The 24,415-nt window shown below is 25.8% G+C and overlaps 2 protein-coding genes across 6 annotated transcripts in view; one reads left to right on the forward strand and one right to left on the reverse strand.

The window, feature by feature from the left end:
* LOC107447371 (dual specificity protein phosphatase CDC14AB) overlaps positions 1-9,073 on the forward strand; it is a 43,445-nt gene extending 34,372 nt beyond the window's left edge. For both annotated transcript variants that reach the window (XM_016062265.3, XM_043040575.2), the window contains one exon: positions 2,878-9,073. In XM_016062265.3, coding sequence (XP_015917751.1) covers positions 2,878-2,917 — 40 coding nt within the window. In that variant the 3' untranslated portion in view covers positions 2,918-9,073. The remainder of the gene's footprint in view (positions 1-2,877) is intronic.
* An 867-nt stretch (positions 9,074-9,940) lies between these two features.
* LOC107447369 (terminal uridylyltransferase 4) overlaps positions 9,941-24,415 on the reverse strand; it is a 94,965-nt gene continuing 80,490 nt past the window's right edge. For all 4 annotated transcript variants that reach the window (XM_016062259.3, XM_016062261.3, XM_043040574.2 and 1 more), the window contains 5 exons: positions 21,391-21,468; positions 18,197-18,368; positions 15,993-16,040; positions 14,723-14,805; positions 9,941-12,177 (listed from right to left, as the gene is read on the reverse strand). In XM_016062259.3, the coding sequence (XP_015917745.1) occupies positions 12,019-12,177; positions 14,723-14,805; positions 15,993-16,040; positions 18,197-18,368; positions 21,391-21,468 (540 nt within the window). In that variant the 3' untranslated portion in view covers positions 9,941-12,018. The remainder of the gene's footprint in view (positions 12,178-14,722; positions 14,806-15,992; positions 16,041-18,196; positions 18,369-21,390; positions 21,469-24,415) is intronic.

Raw genomic sequence — 24,415 nt, forward strand, 5'->3', positions numbered from 1 at the left:
TTATTATTATTATTAAAATTACTTTGGAAATAATAAAAAGTCTGAATACCATTTAAAGTTCTCCAGCACTATATTCCTGATACTTTTAAAAATTGTCCACTTACTACAAATTATAAATAGTAATACACTTCATAAAATCAAGTAAGATAGTTTGATTCATTGCTTAGAAAAAAATATGAAATTCAAATTTTGAATATATATTATATAGTATTGCTATTACAGCACACTATGTAGACAAAAATTGGAACTTAAAATCCCCTTGCCTCAGTTGTCCGCATTTTGATGTAAATCATACATCTGACAATATAAATGAGGTATTAAAAGAACAATTATTAGATTGGGATATAAACATATAAGAGATCAACTGTTGTACGACAGACAATGGCTCAAATATTTTGAAAGCGATTTCTGCATTAAACATACAACATATGCCCTGCTTCGGACACAGCATAAATATAGGTGTGAATAGAGCTTTGCAAAACTCACTACTGCAAAAAGCAGTAGTTAGGGTGAAGAAGCTGCAAAACACTATTGCCCATAGTTGGAAGATGTCGAGAGACTTTAAAAATGCTCAAGAACTGTTGCAGATAGAAGTGAGAAAGCTGCCAAGTGCATGTCCCACACGTTGGTGGAGCACCTCAAAATAGTGCATAAGGGTTTTAGAAAACCAGTTGCCATTGTGCAAGTTATTAAAAGACTATCCAGCAAAAAAAAACACCTAATGCTGGAGGGAAATGAAGTCACTGCTCTGGAAGATTTTGTCAATGCAACAATTTTTATTAATTGTGTTTTTACAACAATAATAAAATTGAAAGGCTTTCGATGTTGCAGTTTTATTTTATGGTGAAACATTTAAAAATATTACTTCTTTTAAAAATTCATTCATATATTATGTTATTTCTTATTTTGTATTTGCAAAAGAAAGAGGTAAACAATATTCTCCAATACCTTTAGTGAAAAGTTACAGAGTAAAATTAGTAAATTGTAGTATTTAACTAAGCTTTTGAATATCTGCAAAAAATTATTCATAATCAGAACAACTTTGTCAAAATTTCTGTGGACTAGGAGTTGACTGTAAGGGAGTTAAGAAAAAAACGACAATACATTTGAATAGAGGAAGGGGTACTGTGGATTTATTTCTTAGTTTTGTCGTTTAAATTGTTAAATCGATATAACCTAATATCGTGATATAAAAGGGTTGATTATATCGATTTAAGAAATTTCTATATCGTCCAGCCCTAGTGTCAATGTCTACACAATCAACAATGAAGAATACGAGACATAACATTAAATAACCAACTTATAAGCTTAATATGATGATGGACGCAAGACAAACAAGACTCTCATGATGATCATAAGATAATGATATGTAGAAACATCATTTGTAATATATGTGAGTTTTATTTATACCAATGCTGATCTACATAAGATTAGTGCCAACACAATAAAACCAAATTAAACTACTACGATTTTTCATAAAGTTAAAATAGAAGTTAATTATAAGAAATTATGATGTTCCATCTGTCAACTCTGTTCCCTGGTTTAAGAAATTGTTATTTTTGACTTTAATAGCAAGTAAAATTATTTCATAATATATTTTTGCCCCTGAATAAGACCGACATATCTCAAATATAATTATAAAATTTATTCCATACAAAAAGCGGGAAATGATAAAACCAGTTTCAATAAATCAGCAAAAAGTCGGGGTATTGATTTTCATTGTGTTTGTGTTCGAAGCGTCTGAGTTTCCCCCGCCCAATATTTAGTATTATTGACTGTAATTTGTATTATTTTAATCAAGTTTATTTTTGTTAAAATTCTGACTGTAGTTTAGAATGATTTTTTTCTGTTGTGTATATTCGTTTTGTTAGTATTGAAATTTAATTTTTATTATCAAATATAAAAAGTGGAAAAAAACGTATTTGGATAGATATTAAAAAAAAATCATAACACAACTTTTCACCTATCTTTTATGTTTCGTTTTAAACTGAAAGGTGTGCAAAGAACAAAACTTAGCTAAAATTTTAGTTTCTAATTTCTTGCTGTTTTGTGTTAGATATATAATACAGGGGATGGATAAAAATATGGAAACACTTCTATACTAACACATTTTTTTCCTAATTCTCAAGAAATACTTAGAGAATTATTTAAAAATAATTATTTTGCATTAAGTTAACACAAAATAATAAGTAACTTCATCATTAGAAAATCACTAGAAACTTTTAAAAATTTTCTAGGTGCTTAAATTGGAACTTTTTCATTAGTTGCCAAGTACGATTCAGAATAAAATTATGAAAAATTCTTTTTTTAATGTTTTCCGAGCATGCGCAGTATTAAAAGACTGCCTTAAATGCTCATATCTTCCTCACTCCTTAAAGAATTATTTTCAAATTCTGAAATAATATTTTTGTTATTAATTAAGAATTACTCTGAAAATTTTTCTAATTTTATTGAAATTTTCTACAGTTATAGTAAGAAGCGTAGGCAAAAGAGTTAGTTTTTTTTAAGAATATAAGTATCCATATCTCCATAAATATTTGAGCTCAGTTTAGGAGATTTTGCGCAGTTATTGCTATATTTATTTTAGTGTACAGTGATCAAAAGCACTCTTTTTCGTTCACAATTCATTGCCCTTTTGTCAAATCTCTGAAAGCTCTAAACTTTATTCACATGTATGAGAAATTGCATAACCTAAATACTTCTAAAGTTGTAGAATAATTCTGTAAGTATTTCTGCAGAAATCCGAAAAAATTAGTTAATATAGAAGTATTTCCATATTTTTGTCCAACCCCTGTATTTGCCCGCAAAAAAATTGCATTATGTCCTTTTACTAACTTGTTACTAAAATTACTGACTTGTGTTTATTGTTTACCACAGCAAAATCACTCCTTCTCGAGACGATACTACAGCAAGATGACAGATAGCAAACAGAAATTCAGCACAAAAGAAGAAGTCTCACCAGTTAGAGGAGAACAGGAGGATTCCCACTAAAAAGTTAAAATCGACCAGCTTAGAAAGGAAAGCAACAAATTCTTCCGGATGTGCTGAATATTCCTGCCAAAGTATGGCTCATCAAATGCACCAAAAAAGAAAGCAACTACCAGCAAGTTCATCATTTTTGACATCTGCACCTTTTACTCGCTCTCAGTGTCGCAAAGGCACTTGTAGTTGTGAAATAGTGTGGAATAGCATATCATTAAAATAAATTATTAACATTTTTATATCATATGGAAAATTTATCATTTTTAAAAAAAAATTATTTTAGAAATTTGAATGCTTTAGTATTTATTGGATGTAGATTGTAAATTTCAATGGTTAGGGTTATTTATTTAAAAATTCAAGAAATGAAATGAACTTGGTGGACTTATTAGAGATGCTAGTTTTACCTATATATTAAATGCACTGAATGACTTGTTGATTTAAGAAATTTAAATCATTTTCATTCTATTGGAATGAAATGGGTAATAAAGGTAGGGGTGTCTCTCTATGACAAGATTCATTGGTTCCAGAAGAGACATTTGCTTTAGAAAGTATTTCATTCTATGGAGGTTAGATATCTTTGCAGTTATTTGAGTCAGGAAAAAATTTTAATGTAAAGAAATAAATTTTTTTCTTTGTTTTAATAATAGTCTTAAAATTAGGTTTTATGTCAGAAAATTGAATTTTAAGGTTTGCAGCAGCATTAAGTTTACTTCTGAATTTGTTTTTGGTTTACATTTAAATAATAATAAAAATCGTTTAGAATGGTTATCAGAAAAACAGATTGCCGTATTGTTAAATCTGGTTATTTCCTTTGAATTGAAAAGTTCATTTTGAATTACTTATGCATATTATAAAAATGCATCTCTTTTTCATAATTTATGCAATCTATTGTAGTTTGAAATATATATATATATATTTGGTATTTGTTTAAATAATTCATAAAAAGAACCAAAATGTTAAATAAATAATGGATTGATTCGATATAAATATAATTACAGGTTTACAGGGAGGTTGTTAGTGTGACCCTCCACTGAACACTATTTGGAACAGCTTATTTACATAAATGTTACAGTTTTAGTGTGTGTAATAAGTTCAAAAATATATAGTTATGAGTTTTAATTCAAAATGGAGTTAATACATTTAAATGTATTAAAATCATTAAATATGGAAGTGGCCAGAGCCAGATTATACCTTTCGTAGGCCCTAGGCATAGCCGTTTTTGGGCCCTCCCTCCTTTCCCCACTCCTCCCCTCTTTTCAAAATATATGCTAAAATTTTCTTGCATATTTTTTTTAAACATTTTTATTAATATGGATTTTAATTTACAAATTTGTTTATCGAACTTTATCTGCAATGCCGACATACTGCCGATATTGCAGTTGATATCGATAATACCATTATGACTAGTTCGATTGATAACAATGTAAACACTTCACATCAAGAATATATTTGTCGATTCTTGGACCAAATGCAGAAGGAGAAAGATCTTTCTCCAGAGAATCAAGATCGTTTGGCATCGCTCGCACTTATGTCTATTGAATACGACATTTTGCGTAGTTTGGAATTCGACAGCATAATACGAGATTTCGTTGAATCCAAAAATCGCAAAAAAAGTAATATCATAAGATTCTGCAAAATAATTTATTAGCGAAAAATATTATATTTTTATTTGTATCTTCATAATTTTGTGCAAAATACACTTGTTGTTTTTAAAGCTAAATTATTTTTGTTAACAAATTTTTTTCTCCCAAGTTTTTTGTAGGCCCCTGAATTTCGTAGGCACTAGGTGTGTGCCTATAGGTTAATCCGGTCCTTGGAGTGGCACGTTTGATCTTCATAATACAAGGAGAATAAAAGGGTTCTTTTTTTCTTCACATAGAATTCTATTATGTGATATAGATTCCGATATAGTATGTCAGCGGTTCTAGCAATAGGCATTTGCAAGAGCACATTGGTTTCACATAAATTCCAATAAAATCTATCAATCGTAACGTTCTTTAGAAAAGACAGAAATCGAAAAAAAAATGTTTGAAAATTTGTTATTAAGAGGATATTTATGTTTTTTAATATGCTGATTAAAAATTTTTAGCAGGAAGAAATTCCGTATAGAAAGACTCCATTATAGGAAGACTACTGTAGATTAAATAATTTCAGAATAAATTTACTTACAAATTTTTGGCAATTTTCTTTTCAGTGAAAAGAAAATTGACGAGATATTTTATTTAAAGTATCGTTTTTTAAATCTTGAGTAATAAAAATAAATGATTGGACATTTATTATATTACTAAATAACTTCAATATTCTAAAATCACTGCTATCACAAAATTAAAATAGAAAGTAGTATGTTCATTTTTCTTTTATTCTGCACTAAATGAAATTCATTCCTTTTCACATATTTTTACCGCTATCTTTACTTATAAATTTTAAAATATAAAATTTACTTGGCTTAAATTAGGGGTTTATTAATTTTACTTTTACTAGCTGCCATGAATTGTATCATTAATTTATGAAATATAATTCTTGTTGATATTATTTTTGTGCATTTTTATGAAACAAAAAAATGAGATATTTTATTGAAACTAATGTCAGTGGCGTTGATGTTATCTTGTATGTAGTGTTAAAAATCATTAATAATAGGAACTATTATTATATCTTTAATTTTGTATTATTAAATATGGGAATTATTAATTCTACATTACTCCTATTTTACTAATGAATATGGGGATTATCAACATTACATTACAACTATATTATTAGCACAATTATTAAATCTATATTACTCTAACATTAATTATCTTGGGTATTATTGTAATATATTATTTAAATATATTGCTTAATTATAAATAAATTTCATCACTTTTTTTGTAATCAAGCAATATGGGAGTTATTTATACTATATTATACCACTATGATTACTAATTATTCCTTTTGACATGATCTTTCTTGATCACAATACTATTAATCAAGTGTATAAATAAAATCTCATATCTATATTATTGATAGTTCATTACTTCTATATTAATTAACATGATAATTATTAAATCTATATTACTCTAACATTGTTAATTAATGTAGGAATTTTTAATTTTACATTGCTTTATTATTAATCAATATGTTAGTTATAAATACTACACTACTTCTATATTATATAACTATAATTATCAATTATTAGAAACTAAATTTATTTTCACTGAACCTATTTTCCGCTATTAATGAAATTCCTTTCGGCATGATCACTGCTATTAGACCAATAAATTATTTAATTTTTGTTTTATGTTATATTAAAAAAAAAAATTTAATAGTTTTTTAATAAATTTATTGATTACTGGAAAAATTGAATGACATACTTGACTGCAGGCCATTTAACACATGATTAAATAATATTTTTAACATTTTCTTTAAACTAGTGATTTCGTAAAAAAAAATTTTAAAAATAAAATATTGAAGAAAATTTACTTTCTGCTTACCAACTCTTGAGTAAAGCTGAAGAATATAAGCAGGGGAAAGTTAAATAATATAAATGTTCTAAAACTCCTTGCAGCAGACGTCAAAAAACTGCAAGTATGTGGTGTTACTTTTTAAACATGAGTTCTGAACTTTGTTCAGAGCAAAACCTTGTTGTTTTTCTACTTAGCAAGCTGTTTTATTTTTTTTCTAATGTTAATTAAAAAAGATATTGCTCTGCGTGGAAACTTATTACTAACTCATGAGATCTTTCACTATTAATTCTGTTAGTTATGTAAAAGCTTTTGCTGTATCTGCTTTTTCCCTTTTTTATTTATATCTTGACTGAATTGCAGATGTGTGCTAACTTTTAATACCTGTACTTGTTGCTATTGTTATAAGTTGTTGTAAATAAAATTTCCATTTTTAAGATGTAATTTTTTCTATATTCATCTCCTTCTACCCATGAAATTGTTAGTCGCTTCTTGAGCAATTTTTTTTAAAAATCTGTTAAATAAAGAGTTAATGAACCAGTTTTTGAAAGATATTGTTATTTATCATTTTTGTTTTGATTAAGAGACTCTTTATTTATCTGATTTATCAAATTTTATTTATGATATTTTCATTCTAAGACAAGTAATTAAAAACTGATCAAAAAATTTAAGTTTTTATCTTATATCATTCTCTTTTGTTGATGTTTTCTATATTCACTTTTTATTTTCATTTATTGAAAAATTTAATTTTACTTGTATTTTGACATAGAATTAGATATGGATAAAACAGAATGTATACTTTTAACTAAATGCAAGTCTTTGATTACTCTTTTTAAGTAATAATTACCAAGTAGTATAAAGTCATATTTTAGTCAATTCACAAGGTTCATATAGTTTTTTTTTATTATTAAGAATTTAAAAAAAATTTCAAATTTAAATAATCTTTTGTGTACTATTTCATGGGAAAGCACTGCTGTAGGGCATCCAAATATATACATAAAAAACTTTTGGATTGGGTTTAAGAAATATAATATAGAATAATATTAATAAAAAAATTTCTTCCTCCATTGGTACAGAAACATACTAGGTTCAAGCAACATATCACAACCTAATGAAATATAGATCTGATATTACAAAAGAAATGCATTCTTTTAATGGCATGTGCAGTTTAATCATACATTTATAAATTTTTTACTTATGAATTATCCCTTTCCTGATGTATTTTGCACTAAAATATTTGAAATTTTTTAAAGCTTTGTAATTACAAATCAATGCAATCTGTTAGGTTACATAAGTCATAAATTTGAAATCTGTTTAGTTGAGAGCTTTGCTGCTCAGTTTAAACAGAGCAAGGTTTTAACCATATGTTCTAGCTGTGCTGTTTCTTTCGTTTGCTTGAAATTATTGATGTAAAATTTTAAAAAAAAAATTATTTAAAGCTTTTTAAATTTATTAATTAGTATCTAGTGAACATTATTTATATTGCAATGCTGAATTAATTTTTTTAAATGTAAATTACTAATTTGCTCTACTCATTATATTATATAACTACTATGTATACTACTTACTATAAATAAATATTGTATGAAATATATATATTTGAATGCTTTATTTTAAAATGGGAATTCAGTTATAATTACCTCTAAAATAAACCAGTGATGAACTCTCATGTGCTGTTATTTCTTATTTTATAACCCATTAACAGGCACATTTTACCATGCAAGTAATTAGCGGATAGATTTAAAATGAGAGTAAGTTTTTGAAAAATAATGAAAACTATTACTAGATGGGACTGTAAACCACTTTGGAATTGACTTACAGAGATATTCAGATAATCAGGATCTATATATGCAATGATGGAATTCAAGCTATTCAACAATTAGTATCACTAGGCTTTAAAAAAATTTCAGTATGTTTTAAAGAAAAGAAAAAATTTTTTTATTGAAATGTAAATATTTGTTTGTAAGAATATTTATTTTTTTTGTGAAATGTAATAGTAATGATTTTTTAAAAAGTTTTTTTCTTTTTATGTAATTTAAACTTAAGTACATACAATTCCAAGTAACTAATGTTTTAATTTCCTTGATTGTACATAATAAAACAGTTTGTCAATCAAATGTTTCTCTAAGGCAGTTTTATTTTATCAAATTTAAATATCATCAATGCAAGTAAGTTACTATCTCATCTAATTTTGTGTTGTTTTTCTTGTAGCTATTTTTTGAAGTGCTTTACGCTTTATTTATTACATAATTTTGCACATGAGGGTTTGAAGCATATTTTTCATAGTTAATTGTTGAATAATTTAAAAGATCAAAGTAATTGCTGTAAGCAATTCAATAGTCACTTTAGTTAAACTATATTGTTTTTATATTTTTGTTCTTTTTTCATGTTTCTTTTGGATATTCTTATTTTATTCCTATTTTTAATGCATTTATTAAAGACAAATATTTGTACATTTCAGTGTGTGATTATATTACCTATTGAAAGTGGAATTCAATCATTTATTATTTTGCTTTTTTTATTACTTTTTTATTTGTTGACAAAAAATGGCAACTGTAATTTGTTGTTGTAAGTGTTTTAAACTCTGTTGTATGTTAAATATTGATATTAAATAGAAAAAAAAACCAATAAAATATTTAGATTTGTTTATTTTATATGGTTTATTTTTATTGTCTGTCTACATTTACAGTGAATGTTAAGTAAGAAAAAAGTTTAATACAATAAAAAACATTTAATATTTTGTACAATTTAAAATTATAATATTTAGTCGAACTTTTAATGAATATTAAAATGCATAATTGAAAATTACAAACAGTATTTATTTTTATACTATAACCAAAATAAAAAATTGCGATAAAAATTCGTTTGACGGAATTGATTTTCATTTTCTAACAATAAAATCAGCAAGTAAACAGTTATCTTAAAGGAAAAATACTAGATTATGTATTTATTTGGCAAAATTGATAAAAAGAAGTCTCAAAACAAGGAAAAAATAGCCTATAATGAGATCCACTGAGCATGCAAATGAATTAAATTGGACGGAAATATCAGAGAGGGCAAAACTCAAACAGGAAGCATTAAAAAAAGTATTGGAGAAAAAAAAAACTGAAATTTTGCATGAAAAAGAGCATTGAATATACTTGTTCTTTTAAAAATTAAAAAAACTGCTGCAAAAATTTGAAAATCTGGCAACAGGATGATCGAATTTGGGTCAATATTTTTCATAGCAGTATAAATACAACTCCCTTCTCCCCATTAATTAAGACATACAGATTTATTTTTATTATTTCAGTAGGATCATTGTTAGAGTTTAAAATGTCAAATTGGCATAACTTTTGCAGTAATGGCTAAGAGCGGCTATGGCTCATTGGTTAATCCAATGAGTTATTGTAAAGTACTGAGTTTAAATTATATTGTTTTTGCTGCTTGTGGACAATAAAAACTCAATGTATAAATAGGCTGATAAAAATTAAACAAGAAAAAGGTGTTGCTAAAGAATTGTAGCAATAAAAACACAACTATTATTAATATAATTGTATTTTAATAATCATGTTTTACAAAGTGCTTAAAAATAAATTTGTTAAATGAAGCTTATCTTATTTTAAAATAAATAAAAAAATTCAAATACTTTTAATTAAGTCGTCCTATACTAAATTAGAGTAGATACACAATAAAGAGTAATATTAAGTCAATGTATGGTAAATTTTAATAAATGCATGTATACATGCTAATACATTTAATTTATAAAATAAGAACTCAATATCGTACAAAATTTATAGTTAATCAATATAATTAAAAAATAAATTTTCACTATAATTATTTTAAGAATTTTGGGAGCAAATTAAATATATTGTTTATAATATATACATTTTAAGATTTCATGTAATTTTGAAATTTCATTTTTAGTAATTGTTTAAATTTTGACATTTAACAACCATAATTATTTTCAAACTTTAAGAAAACAATATTCACATAAACAAAAAAGTAAAAATGTGTAAGTATTGTATTTATAAATGTTTATACAAAAGTCTTATGTTTAAATACATTGTTATTAACAGATATTGAATAAATCTTTAGATGTGAGTGCAATTAAAGAAGTATTTTAAAATATCTATTTTTAGATACACAATTAAAAAAAACAGAAAATTGGTAAGTATAAATAATAAAGAAAATAAATATTGAATTAAAGGATTCACATATTTGAAATATTCATCACACATTATATTACATTAACTCATTGGCGTGAAAAATATGAATAAGCTTTTACTATTATGCTCATAATATTTAAAAAAGATTTCAAAACATATGCAGAGAGCCAAATTTAAATAATTTTTGTTAATGAAATAAAAGTTTTAAATCTTGTAAAAAATGCAATCTAATCAAGTTATAAACAGAAATGTCATTAAAATGTTTTGTAAAAAGGTGGTGAAATATCAGAAGCAGAGGAACCAATAATAATCTATCTTAGCAAATAAAAGTAGCAGAATAGTTTACTCATGTTTTAGCAATAGCTACTTGATGGTCAATTGCAAACTCTTTTCAGGTATGATCACTTCTCTATACATTAAACTGTTTTTTCTCTCAAGTATTTATTTATTCAATAATTGTTGCATTTTGATGTTTCACTGAATTATAGTGTTAAAAAATCACCTAAATTGATTACTTAAATTGATTTATGCATTAACCAAAATACTTTCTTTTTATGCATTTTTTTTTAAATTTCAAAAATAAAAATATATCTAAAAGAGTTAAAAAACAATTATATTAGAAATCAAATAATATTACCTGTAAATATATTATATAACTTGATATTATATTTTAATGGAAGAATTTTTTACGTTGAATATATTAACACTAGAAAAATAGAGGTAACAAAATTACATTACTTTAAAATTTTAATTTCTAAAAAAAATTTGAGATTAACACAATTTTTTCATAACAATAATAAAATATCACAAATTATCTAGAATTGTGAATTTCAGAAGTTCAAAATTTGAAAAGAAACATAGTCTTTTCTGTCATTTTCACAATTTTATAAATATTTAATATTAAAGTTACTCATGAATCATAAAGTACATTTTTTTACAAACAACTTTCAGAACAGAAACAAATATGAACAAAGAAATAGGTAATGTCTTGAAACTTGAAGAAGAAATGTTTAACAGTTAAGACCTGAAACTGTTTTGTATCAATTTTAAGGTGATATTTACTATACAATCAGTGTTACTTCAACAGTATATAGAAGTTAAAGATAGATATCATTGGTCGACATACAATTAAAAAATTGAAGCGAGAAAAACATAAATGTTGGATTTATGTTAAGAAAGCTAAATTTAAAAATAAATTATATCAAATTATAAAATTTTTGACTAGTTTTTCTAAAAGTAATTCAACTATGTTTATATACAAAAGATATTTTACTTAGAAATGTGATTAAAAAATAAGCATACAAAAAGAAATGTATAATAAAATTCGATAACATGCTATTAAATTTTTAAACATATGTACAGTTTTTACATAAAAGGCTTCATTTGAAAAAAAAAAAAAGAAATAAATGAAACTTTTTGCCATTAGTTACAGTTCATATCATTTATATAATTTACACTTTATTTCTATGACTGAAATAAAATTTTCCACGTGATTGTTGTTGATTTGACTTTTTACATTTACTTATATCATGTCCATAAGCTCCACATAATGAACAATCTAAATCTTTGATGTATTTACCAGTGAGGTTCATTGTAGAAAAGTAATGGCTCTAAAATATAAATGAATAAAATATATGAAATAATATTTAGGAAGTTTTTAAAAGTTAAAGTTATACAAAATGTAAACTATATAAAAATTTCTAAATAAGCCATAGCCCCATTTTTAAAATGATGCCAGCTAATACATAAGCACTTTCCAGTATCTCAGGAGTTGTAATTCTAACAAAACTGTTGTCAACTCATGTACAATTTTAGGCCACATGGAGTTTTATCATTGAACTGCCATTAAAAAGCAATAACATAAACATATTCTGCATTTATCTGCTTAATAGCAAGGCATTTTAAGACATTAATGTTAGATTTCATGCTTTAAAAGAAAAAAAAAGTAATGTGAGCAATATAAAAAATAGAATAAATTAATGACTTTTGATATAGTGATTGGATGATTCAGCAATGATATTTAAAAATAATGTGCAATTAAAATTTAATTTTCGATCAATTCTTAAACTTTGGTTTATCATTTAAAATTAAATGATTAAAAATAATGTAAAAATTTGTATTTTTCACTTACTATTCAAATATACAATAAAAAATTTTAAAAACTAAATTTAGATTAAAATTACCATTTTATTAACAATATGGGTAAAAATATTTTCATAATAAGAATGAAATATGAAAATTCACCAAAATTTCAACTGCTCTCCTGACTAAACTATAAAAACTGTATATTAGGATTCTATTTTTCATATAACAGCAACTTCCATATTTTATCTCTTCTCCTTCAATTATAGCCTGATTAAAGACTACTTTATCAATTCAATACGGATATTATAAAAGCTAAAAATTTATGTATTTTAAATCTTTCTAATTCTAATCGATACAATAGTCAAAATCATTTACAATGAGAATGTAAGAACAGAGATGATTCACTTGTTGAATCATGGACCTTGTTAAAACCCAATCAAACAAAATTATCAGAAATAAAAGTTGTTAGAAAAAGTTTAAAAATAACTTACTATTTTTAATTTTTTATTCACACAGTTAGGAACAATGTTTGAGTGCTTAATGATAAAATCGCTAAAATTATTTGACTTTCTACATACAAGATATTAATCACTAACATAGCTGCCAACCTTAGGGAGTCAAAAATTAGGAACACTATATATGACAAAATTATACGCACCAATTACGAAAGTAAGACAAAATTTAAACTATCTAACTAAGAACATTAATAAAAATATATGTAAATACCTTATGTAAATTAGGAAAGCAAAACTATAAGCTCTATTTTTTGAGGAAAATTTACAATATCAATATCTTATAATTAGGAATACCAGTATAATGGTTTAAAAACTACCTTTACTTATTAATATATAATTATTATTCTCCAAATAACGAAACACAGGTAAATAATAATATGCATCATAAACAAATATTTCTGACGCAAGCTTTTTCATAGTGTTTAAATACTACAATGCATTTTTCAAAAAATAATAATAACATATCTCAGTAGAAGTTTAAGATTCAATTCAGTGAAATGGTCAGCAGCAGCTATTGGAATAGTGTTTTCCAATAAAAAGCTACTAAAAATTAGTTCTACACAATGATCACAGGAATTGGCGATTAGAACAAAGGATTGGTTTAAAAGCATAAATATTGCAATTTTTTGAAAATTCGGATATTTTTTTATAAAAATATTGGATTTTCTTTAAAATTTAGGAACGAATCCGAAAAATTCTGAACAGTTGGCAGCTATGCACTAACACTTATTGATTTCAGAAAAGTTTGCAATTTCTTAGCTTACATCAAGTCTTCTGATGTCTAATAGGATGGTTTAATTGTTTTCTCCTCATTACCATCAGATTCTGCATTTCTCAAGGGACATGCACACAGACACAAGAATAGCAATAAGCGTACAATCTATTTAATTGTTTGCATTGCTGTAACATATGTCAGTTACTGCAATGCAATATGTTGCAGTTGGGTGATTCATGGCAAGATATAAAGAACATTGTGAAACTGGATAGAATTTGTGAACATATTAATATAAATAAGTGTTTTTTGTAGTGAATGAAATTCTAACAAACAGTCAAAAATTATTTCCTACAGTTTCAATAAAATAATTTTCAAGAAACTTTGTATTGAGTCATGGAAAATTTCTTGTTGAATTCGAATTACGTTTATAACAACAGTATGCTAAATAGTCTTTTTAACTCTAAACTCTTATCACTTTTTAAAAATTTCTTTTTTAAACCTGTATCTTGTTAAACCAGAGCTCATAATAAATGAAATTAACTGTATTATATTCACAATATAAACTTTGTTAATGTTATTTGACACGAAATATACATTAAGCATTGGTTTTCTTTAAAACTTTAACTGGTCTAGAACATGAAGTAGAAAACAACATAGTCTTCATAAACAGGATTTAAGAACTGATATTCCAGTATAAAAGTTTGGTTTAAACCTAACCATATTCCCATGCATTTTAAATTATATTAATGAATTCCATTGAATTTTAAACGTTTTTTGAGTATAGCAAATTAAAAGAAATACTTGGAAGAAAATTTTTTTCTATATAAAGTGAATACAAACCTTCAAGTTAGTGACAGATTTTGGCTTTTCTTTACCAAATAGTACTCTTGCTCCATGGAAAATTCTCATTATTTCATGTGCCTCTGAAATAAAAATTCCATTGAAATTTTAACTAAAGTAGGAAAAAAAATAAGAGAACGAATAATTTCCTATTTATATAAATGCTTTTAAAAGTTCCCTTAAAAAATAAAGCTAGAGTAAAATTTTTATAAAGAACAACATTTTTATAAAATGAAAATATTTTTTAGGGCAAGCTTTAAAAATATTTTAAAGATAAGTCCAAGTACTTTTTTCTAAAATAATTTTTGGGATATTTTGAATATGAAATTACACCAATAAAATAAATGCAAATTAAAGACTTTTTGAACATATTATAAAACACTCTCGGTAGTTTTGGTATAGTTTTGAAAAACTAAAAATTAGTAAAATGCAAATTGTAGCACTTAAACAACTCAAATATATAGTCCTTGTCAAAAGTCTGAACACATATCTGTTTTTCAAGAAATTTTCAAACAGAAAACACCATATTGATTCAAAACTCTGTTTCATGAACTTGTTTTTAAAATAAACACTAGTCTTTATTTCTAGATATATCAACTTGAGAATTTTGTTTAGCCACAAATAAAAGAGTAATAAAAAGACACTGAAGTTTTTATGCTTTGTTTTCAGATGCACAGGATTGACAACATTTTGCAGTATTTTAATAAACTCATTTCATAAGTTTTATTATCACGATTGAAATTACATACAAACTGGATTTATTTAACTGGACTATTCCTTCATGTTTATCAATTGAAATATCAAAAATATCTTAAAATGTTAAAAAGAAGAGATGGGAATTAATAATCACTATATTTTTTAAAGAAAAATATATTGTGAAGAAAGTGCACTTACAAAAAAAAAACGTGCATAGGGCCCATTTTTAAAATAAAACAATTTATAAAGGGTCTTTTTTATGGTAAAATTATCTCTAAAAGATCCTTTTTTATGGTACAAATAATTTATGAAGGGTAACACAAATTTCTCCTTAACAGAACCTTGTTCTTATACTAAATTCAATCCTACTCTTACAAAAGGTATAAAATGAAAGCATGCTAACTAAAAAACACTGTGTCAAAAAGATTAAAACAGAAAGCATAAACTGAAGCAAAAAACAATAATAAAACACAAAAAGTGCAGCTTCTTTCACAATTTTTTTTTGCTCAAATCTATGTAGCATTAAGTATACCCTAACCTCCTTTCAGAGAAGCATATAATTAGTAATACTAACTTTCATTTGAGACAGCCCCTCCCAAGTTCTTGTCATGAAGAAAGGGATCTGAAAAAACAAATGAAATATGTAATGCAAACCATGTTATTGTAGTTTTACTATTACATTTGCATATGACATGTGCAATTAACAATTTAGACAAAAAGTTTACTTTTATGATGCATACTAAATTTATAAAAAAAAGTGTTTTATAGAGTTGAACAATATTAGAATTTAAATATGATGTACAGGTAATACATATAATTTACCATATATCCGCATTCAGTATTACTCTAACATTCATTATTACTCTAATACCTTCGGAGACAAAATTTTGAAATTTTCTATTTACATTTATATATGTATTATACACTAAAACATGGTATAAATACAAAATAAGAAAATTTTTTTAAATGAAATATGTGAGGAAACTGGCCAACTTTTTTAGAAAATCACATATTTTTCTCAAAATTTATTAATCTTTTATCATTCTTGCTTTATAAGCCTCATAAAAATTCAACTTAGAACTTAGACTAAAGATTAGAAACATTAATATTTAGATATTTTACACCAAATAGAGAAACTTATGAGGTAAAAAAGGTCAAAAATGATGATTAATTATTTTTATTTTAGCTGCAAAACAAAAACAAAAAATAAATAATAATAACAATCATTTAATCTACTAGTCCGTAGTCTACTCCCAAGACATTATGAATAGAAAATATTCATTCAAAATATAAAATATTTTGAAATAAAATATAAGATGATTATTTTAATTGAATTTAAAAACTTGTAATATAACCATTAACCAGTTATGAACTCTTTCAGCAGCCCTGGGAGATAGCCCAGTCTGCCCAACTTTAAGAATGGCCCTGCCAACATTACTATTTTACACATTCATGGCACCTAAAATAAAAGCTTTATTTTTTTTATTACTTACCGTGTATTCTAGTGCAGCTTTACAATATTAGATTTACCATAATCTGAGTTAAAAGTTCAACTCACCAAAAGAAAGATTAAGTAAATACTATATAGTATCACTTAAAATGTGACTTGCAGAATTTACCATAATTTTTCTATAGATAATTTCAACCAATAGAAATACGTTATAAAAGAGTATCAATATAAGAAACATATGGTTTCATATACCTTTTAAAATACGAAGTAAATGACGTCATTCCCATAGGTTGCCAAATTATTAACACTGATTTTATTTGTGATAACCTAATATATGAAACCAAAGATAAACAATTCATAGATCTAATGTTTGATTGAATAGAGCTGCAAGCTACAAAATCAGTCATATTATAAAATATCAAATCCCACGGAGAAGTTTTTTTCTCTCGATGTAGTAAGCGAACCGGTCATGCCAACTGTGTCCTAGAATGTATATACACTAAATTTGGTGAGGATTGGTTTGGAAATGAGGATTTGTATGAAGTACATACACACATGCATGCATATAAACATTCTGCTTTATTTATATAGATCACTCATTCGTCTAAAATTTTTAATGTTAAAATTAAAATCCAACATCTTTCACTAACATAGTAAATCAGATTTTAAAAAAGGATGGTGGCAGCTTACCACTTGTTTTTAAAACTTCAGTTACTTTTACATAACTGATATATTACCCTTTACAGCAACTTAATAATTAAATAGTATAATGCAGCATTTTTTATGTAATTGATACATACATTTTGTTTAGATTATGCCATTTACTTTTTTAAAAAAATGTATTTATGTGAGTAAATTACATATATACTAAATAAAATTTTAATTTAATTTAAATTATATTTAAAAAAAGTCATTTAAGAATCTTATTTGTTAAAGAAATCTGAAAAAAAAATCTGTATTCCTAAACAAAACTTACACAAGAATTCATAGACTCATTCATAGAAAAAAAATCATTTTGTGTTTCGAATGAAAATATTGATAATTCAAAATGTATCACAGAAAAAAGATACTTTCTGCAAATATTAACTTTGTAAAATTTAAAGTTAATTTTAACAAATTTCTAAAAGAAAATGGGAATGCACATTTTACTCATTTCTTAAAAAACTATATATAACATCACTGTAAAAGTGTACCAAACAAATATTTAAAAAAAAAAATTTTAGAAAAAATTCATAAACATGCATAAATTTATTTTAATTACATTTAAAGTATGCCTTAGGATTCAAATTAGGGCACATAAAAAATGAAACAAGAAGAATAGACATTACCTTGGATATTAAACAATCGAGCATATCGTTCAAGTGTAGAAGCAGATAAAGGTTCCTTTTGGATTATTGTAATTGCGTTACTCAGATCATACTGCAGATAAAAATCCAAAAGACCCAACCACAGTTCAGCAATATCAGTTTCGTTATGGCAGGCATATTCATATCTCTCTCGCTATATGAATATCAAAAACAATACAAAAAATGCATTAGAAGTTTATATAAAAATAAACTCCTACTGGAGAAAAATGCAAATATAGAAAATTTTGATTTCTTTTGATTCATATTTTTTGTCTTATTAACGATTAGCATCCTTTTTACCAACATGCTACATTCAAATATTATGTATTTATATTAAATATTGTAAATTTCATAAGCATGCTTACATTCAAATATTATGTAAGCATGTTTAGGCAATTTTAGACAACCCTTATCTGCTTGTCAGCAAATATAAATAAGCTAATTACACATGCTACTAGGTAAGCAATTTACCTATGGGTAAATAAGAAATTGGAATATTCCCCTATTTGCTGCTTTGGCATTTACTTTTACTGCAGTAATCTTAGAATTTTAAGAATTTTTGCAGTAATTTTAAGAATTTTAACATTAAATTCAAAATAGGAAATAACTTAAGATAAAAAAATTATATTTTGATTGATTTTATAAAGCTTTATAACTCTATAAATAAACTTTTTTTTTGTTTTTCATTTACCCAAATATAACTTATTATATAATTTAACATTTTTCCAAGTGTGATTTGTTTCTCACTACTTAAGAAATACGAAAATAAAGCGGATTTTTGAATGGTACGTAAACACTGCTCATACTCTTCTTCCCTCTTTATCAGCAAATTAAAAAAAAAAAACTTCCTACTTCGGTTATGTTATATTTATATGGCCCTCAAGCTGTAAGATTCTACCATTAATTGAAAATTTTTCAAAAAATGAAGCTATTTCACCAATACTTAAAAACGGAGCTCGAAAAACCACCCGTCCGCCCGTCCTCGGCGGTCAAAAATTCCCCGCGGACAACAAATTTCTCGAATCCAGCACCCGCACGGACGGCCATTTTCCCGTTAATGTTCAAGATACATTTTCAATTTTTGTTATCTTACAAGAGTCTAGCTCCTCACTTCTATAATGACACTCTAATCTCGAAATACAGCAACATACTGCGCATGGTGGAATTGATGTTTTCTCTGTCTGGAAGTACTGCAGCGGTTGAAAGGGGCTTTTCAGCAATAAACTTACAAAAAAACACATTACTTACTGGTCTTAAACAAGAAGCGTTAAACGCATTTATGAACATCTACCTAAATGGAAAACCTCTTTCAGATTTCTATGCAGAAACCCCTGTAAATCATTGGCTTAATTGTGGAACTGGCAAATGTCATATTTGATTCATTTAAAAAACGCAGTACCATCGTATAAATTGACATGATAATTGACAGATAACTTAACCTTTGTTATTTAAATTATTTCATCAAAGAAATAAATTATTTCATAATAGAAATACTAGGTTTTACTATTAGTAACCTAGTATTTCTTTTATTACTGTATAATGTAATTATAGTATTTGTAATCCTAGTAACTACTAATTCATTGTGCAATTTTTATAAATGTTTGTAATAAATAAGACAAAATTATATTTATTTAGAAGCGACGGGTTAGTTTCAAAGGAGGACGGGTACATTGTTGGACAAGCCGTCCTCGGGGACGGGTAAAATTTCTGAGTTTTTTCGAGCCCTGCTTAAAAAGTAAGTCTATTAGCTACATTTTATATATTTCTATGCATAAATTATTGATTTGTCATGGTTTGTACAAAAAATGGTTCCTAAAATGTTAAAAATATGAATACAATACACAATAACCAAGATTTATACATTAAAACATAAAAGTTTCTAACCACTTAGAAACATCTTTTTTAATAAATCTGCAAGTTGGCAGGTAGGCTTTTTCAATTAAAAATACCTCACAAAATAACAGGAATTTTGTTCTGATAAAATTAGGTAATGCAGAAATAAATAAAAGGTAGGTAGGAGTACAATTAATTTTTATTATTTTTTTTTAAAAAAAAAGATAGTACATCAGTTAGATATCAGGGTTCAGTTTTTGATGTCGAAAACTAGTTTTTGGCCCGATAGAGGTAAAAACTGCAGTTTTACTAGTAAAAACCATCAAAATTTTCCTCTTCACTTTATGGTACAGCAAAGAATAATTTAACAGTCTTCTTTACAAATAGCAATTCATATTGATATTATAAACATAAATATTTACATAATTGTTTTGATATACTATCAAATATAAACTATTAAAAGTACTTACACTTTTTTTTTAAATCTTGATTTGAACTAAAAATTGAAATTTTGCTCCTCATAAAATCTTAAAAATATGTTTAAAAAAAATGTGCGTACTTAAAATTTTATTTTGTTTTTGATATCCATTCTATATCTACACATTTTACAATAGACTTGGAAACCTGTATATAATCATTTTATTTCAGCTTTGAAACCCGTATATAATCATATTAACCATGTATTTTCTGCCCCAAACAGGAGTCAAGAAGAAGTTTAAAAAGTGACTCATCTCTTTAGCAAAATTATTAAATAAACTATGGTGATTTTCCCTTTAACACACTTCACTCACACCTCATTTAGAATTTGAGACAGTAAAAGGTAGAGAAATATTCAAGCATGTGTCAAAACAGTCTTCAATTACTGATTTCTTCATAAGGAAATAAATAGTAGTATTATTTTGTATGTACATAATAATTTTCACTAGCACTGTTTCATATTTATATAAATTTGAATGTCTATAATTTATGATACTAACACCAACAGCTCTAATTATAATTATTAATAGATTATTAAAATGAGTTTATTCCTTCAGAACATTTTATTACGTAAAACATGCCATTTCAAAGAAAATTTCATAGAAACATAGGATTTAAGATTTACTAAAACACTCCCTTTAAAATTAATTAAACCTTTTATTTAAATATAGTTTGCTGAAACCAATGGTATTTCTTTAAGCAGAGCTCAATATATGTAGCTTAATAAATGCTAGTTTCAGTTATCTAGTATTAATTTACTCGCATCTTTTCGTTTTTTTAAATTTTTTTTTACATAAAATTAGGTTTATTTTATTCTTATTTAAATAAAACTAAGTGTATAATACAGCATAACATCAACTACTTACCAGTTCAAAAATATTTTCACTCAACCAATGATTATGTTTTATCACCTTCTCTGGCAAAATAACATTATCTTCAAATTCCTATAAAAAATGTAGCATTAAATTTAGATAGACAATAAAAGTTTTGAAAACAATTGTTTTTGTAATAAAAAGTTACCTTAAGAGTACTAAATCAATGTGGCTGATTTTTCTGAACTGATTTTATGAAATTTCCCTAATTTTTCAAACTGGTGACATAAATATTTTGATTAATATTTAAGTTATGCCTTATTCTTAAACATAAAATGCACTATACTAACAAAATGTAAAGGTGTTAATAATAGGACATGTTTTTCACAGTAAAAAATATTTATAAATTCCATTAAAGTTAAAAAGATATATATTTAAGAAAAACTACAAGAACAATTTTAAAAAAAATATCTGACCTTTATGTACCTCAAACTCAAATTAATTCCTTTTCAACAAAACTTTTATGTATTTTAGTAAAATTCCCTGATATTTCCCCAATTCTCTAAGACTGATAAAATTTCTTGTCCTTTCCCTGTTTTCTCAGATTTGACTGTTCCGTATCCTCCCTGTAAATCCTAGAAACTAGAAGTACAAACTAGAGAAATTAGAAGTAGAAACTAAACGGTAAACTTTATTAATAGGCAATGACAAATGTTTTATTAATAGTTGTTTATTATAAAAATACAATGTTATATTTTACATAGCATATCCCAAGTGTTATCACATACTGGGTTAATCAGCATGCTACAAAAATAAATTTAAATAAAAGAAACATATCTTATCGAGGATGGTATAAAAGTTTTGAATTAAAAATTTATGATATTTTTATTTTAAATAAAATACAGTTAACGACGTTAAAATGGAAAATTGCCAGAGATGATCCTTTGTATTTAGTCAGATGTAAAATGAAGGGAATAGGAAAATAACATGCGAAATTTTTTCTCTTTTTGATTGAACTTTGTGTCTTTCATCGGCATTTGCTTACTGGACACTATACATGGTACAAGATTTTTAATAAACTTGATTTCATAAATATTTGATCAGAAACATACACACAGGCAAATATGGGAGCATGGGTGACAGGAACAACAGGCATTATAGAACCTATTATCATAGCAATATAGAATTATCTTTATAGCTCCATGATTTTAAATAATATATGAATTATTAGAAACTACACATGGATTCTCTTTATTGTTTATTGAACTACAATTTTAAAACAAACTAAACTAAAAACCCTTTAGAAGAAAAAGTTTTAATGAACAATCAGATACTTTTTTTGACATTTTCCAAACAATAAGTATAAGGAATTAATATTTTAATTGCGTATAAAAATGTTTAATAAGTAATTTAAAATTTATGAAAAATTACTCACTATATCTATATTTTTTCTTTTTATCATCAAGCTAATCATTGATACAATGATACTGAACAATGCAGCAAATCTTCACACTTAGAAATATCATTGAGCAAAGCTTAGAATTTAACACCTCTTTATATTTAAACTTTATTGATTTCAGTAAAGCTTTTGATTCAGTTAAGAGAGAGAAATTATGGAAAATTTTATCATTTTATAATATACCAGAGAAATATATTAACATAATCAAAGATATGTATGATAACAGCAATGCATGTATAGAAGTAAATGGAGTAAATGGAGTAAATGTATAGAAGTAAATGGCCTGAGACAGGGATGTGTTTCATCAGGATTTTTATTTATACTGGTGATAGACTGGATAATGCGAAACAGCTTGAAAGATGAAAAAAGAGGAATAAGGGGGAATTTCACAACTACTTTAGAAGACCTTGATTTTGCTGATGACATCGTACTTATTTCATCCAAATGTATAGATCTTCAGCTTAAAACAGACAAATTCAACAAACATTCAAATAGTGTAGGTTTATTCATAAACAAGAAGAAAACTAAAGTAATGAGAATAAATCAAAAGAAAAATGACAAAATTAAAATCGAAAATCACGAAATAGATGACATAGAGTCATTTAGTTATTTAGGTTCTATCGTAGATAAAAAAGGTGGAAGTAGTGAAGATATTAGACAGAAAATAATCAAAGCAAGAACATGTTTTAAGGGATTACATAAATTTTGGAGAGAGTCAAATATTGAAATAAAGACAAAAATAGTTGTTTACAAAGCTATTGTTAGAGCAGTACTATTATATGGCGCAGAAACCTGGAAACAGACTAAGATCGAAATACAAAAATTAGAAACCTTTCAAAACAAATGTTTAAGATTTATTTTTAAAATTTTCTGGTCTTACAAAGCATCAAATCAAAATCTATTAAAGAAAGCTAAAATAAAAACAATAGAAGATGAAATTAAAAAACGAAGATGGAGCTGGCTCGGACATATCCTTAGAATGCCCAAAGAAAAAATTACATCTGTTGCACTTACATGGGCCCCTGATGGTAAAAGAACAAGAGGAAGACCCAGAATTACCACCCAGCGCATGTTCTTGGGCGAATTAAAAGAATGTGGAATATCTGGCTGGGAGGAAGCAAAATCTATTGCTAGAGACAGGAGGCGTTGGAGGAATATGCTAGAGGCCTTAAGTGCCCAAAGTCAGATAGAGGATAAGTAAGTAATCATTGATAAAATATTCATTTATTAAAATAGGAATCTAGTTAATTCAGAGATCATAATAAAAATTAAAAAAATTGACAGTATGTAAAAACTTTAAACCCATTTTTTTTTCAGTAATGAAATCCCTGCAAGGATATCCTTTCCAACTTTCTTTTCCTTGCTATCAATTTGCGATCTATAATGTGTTATTTTTTTTAACCATATTTACAACAAAGATAATTAAAATGAATGATATATATTATGGGCAGTAATTGTGAGTAACCCTTTATATCCAAAAATTTAAAACTTTAACACACCCACAAGTGTTGGATAATAGGGAATCTACTGAGGAAACAAATAATTTATAACTCATACACCATATTGCAAACTGACAACAATTGTCACTTTACACTGTGCTAACAAGACTTACAGCATGCC

The sequence above is a fragment of the Parasteatoda tepidariorum genome, chromosome 8, assembly GCF_043381705.1.
Source record: "Parasteatoda tepidariorum isolate YZ-2023 chromosome 8, CAS_Ptep_4.0, whole genome shotgun sequence".
NCBI classification, from domain to species: domain Eukaryota; kingdom Metazoa; phylum Arthropoda; class Arachnida; order Araneae; family Theridiidae; genus Parasteatoda; species Parasteatoda tepidariorum.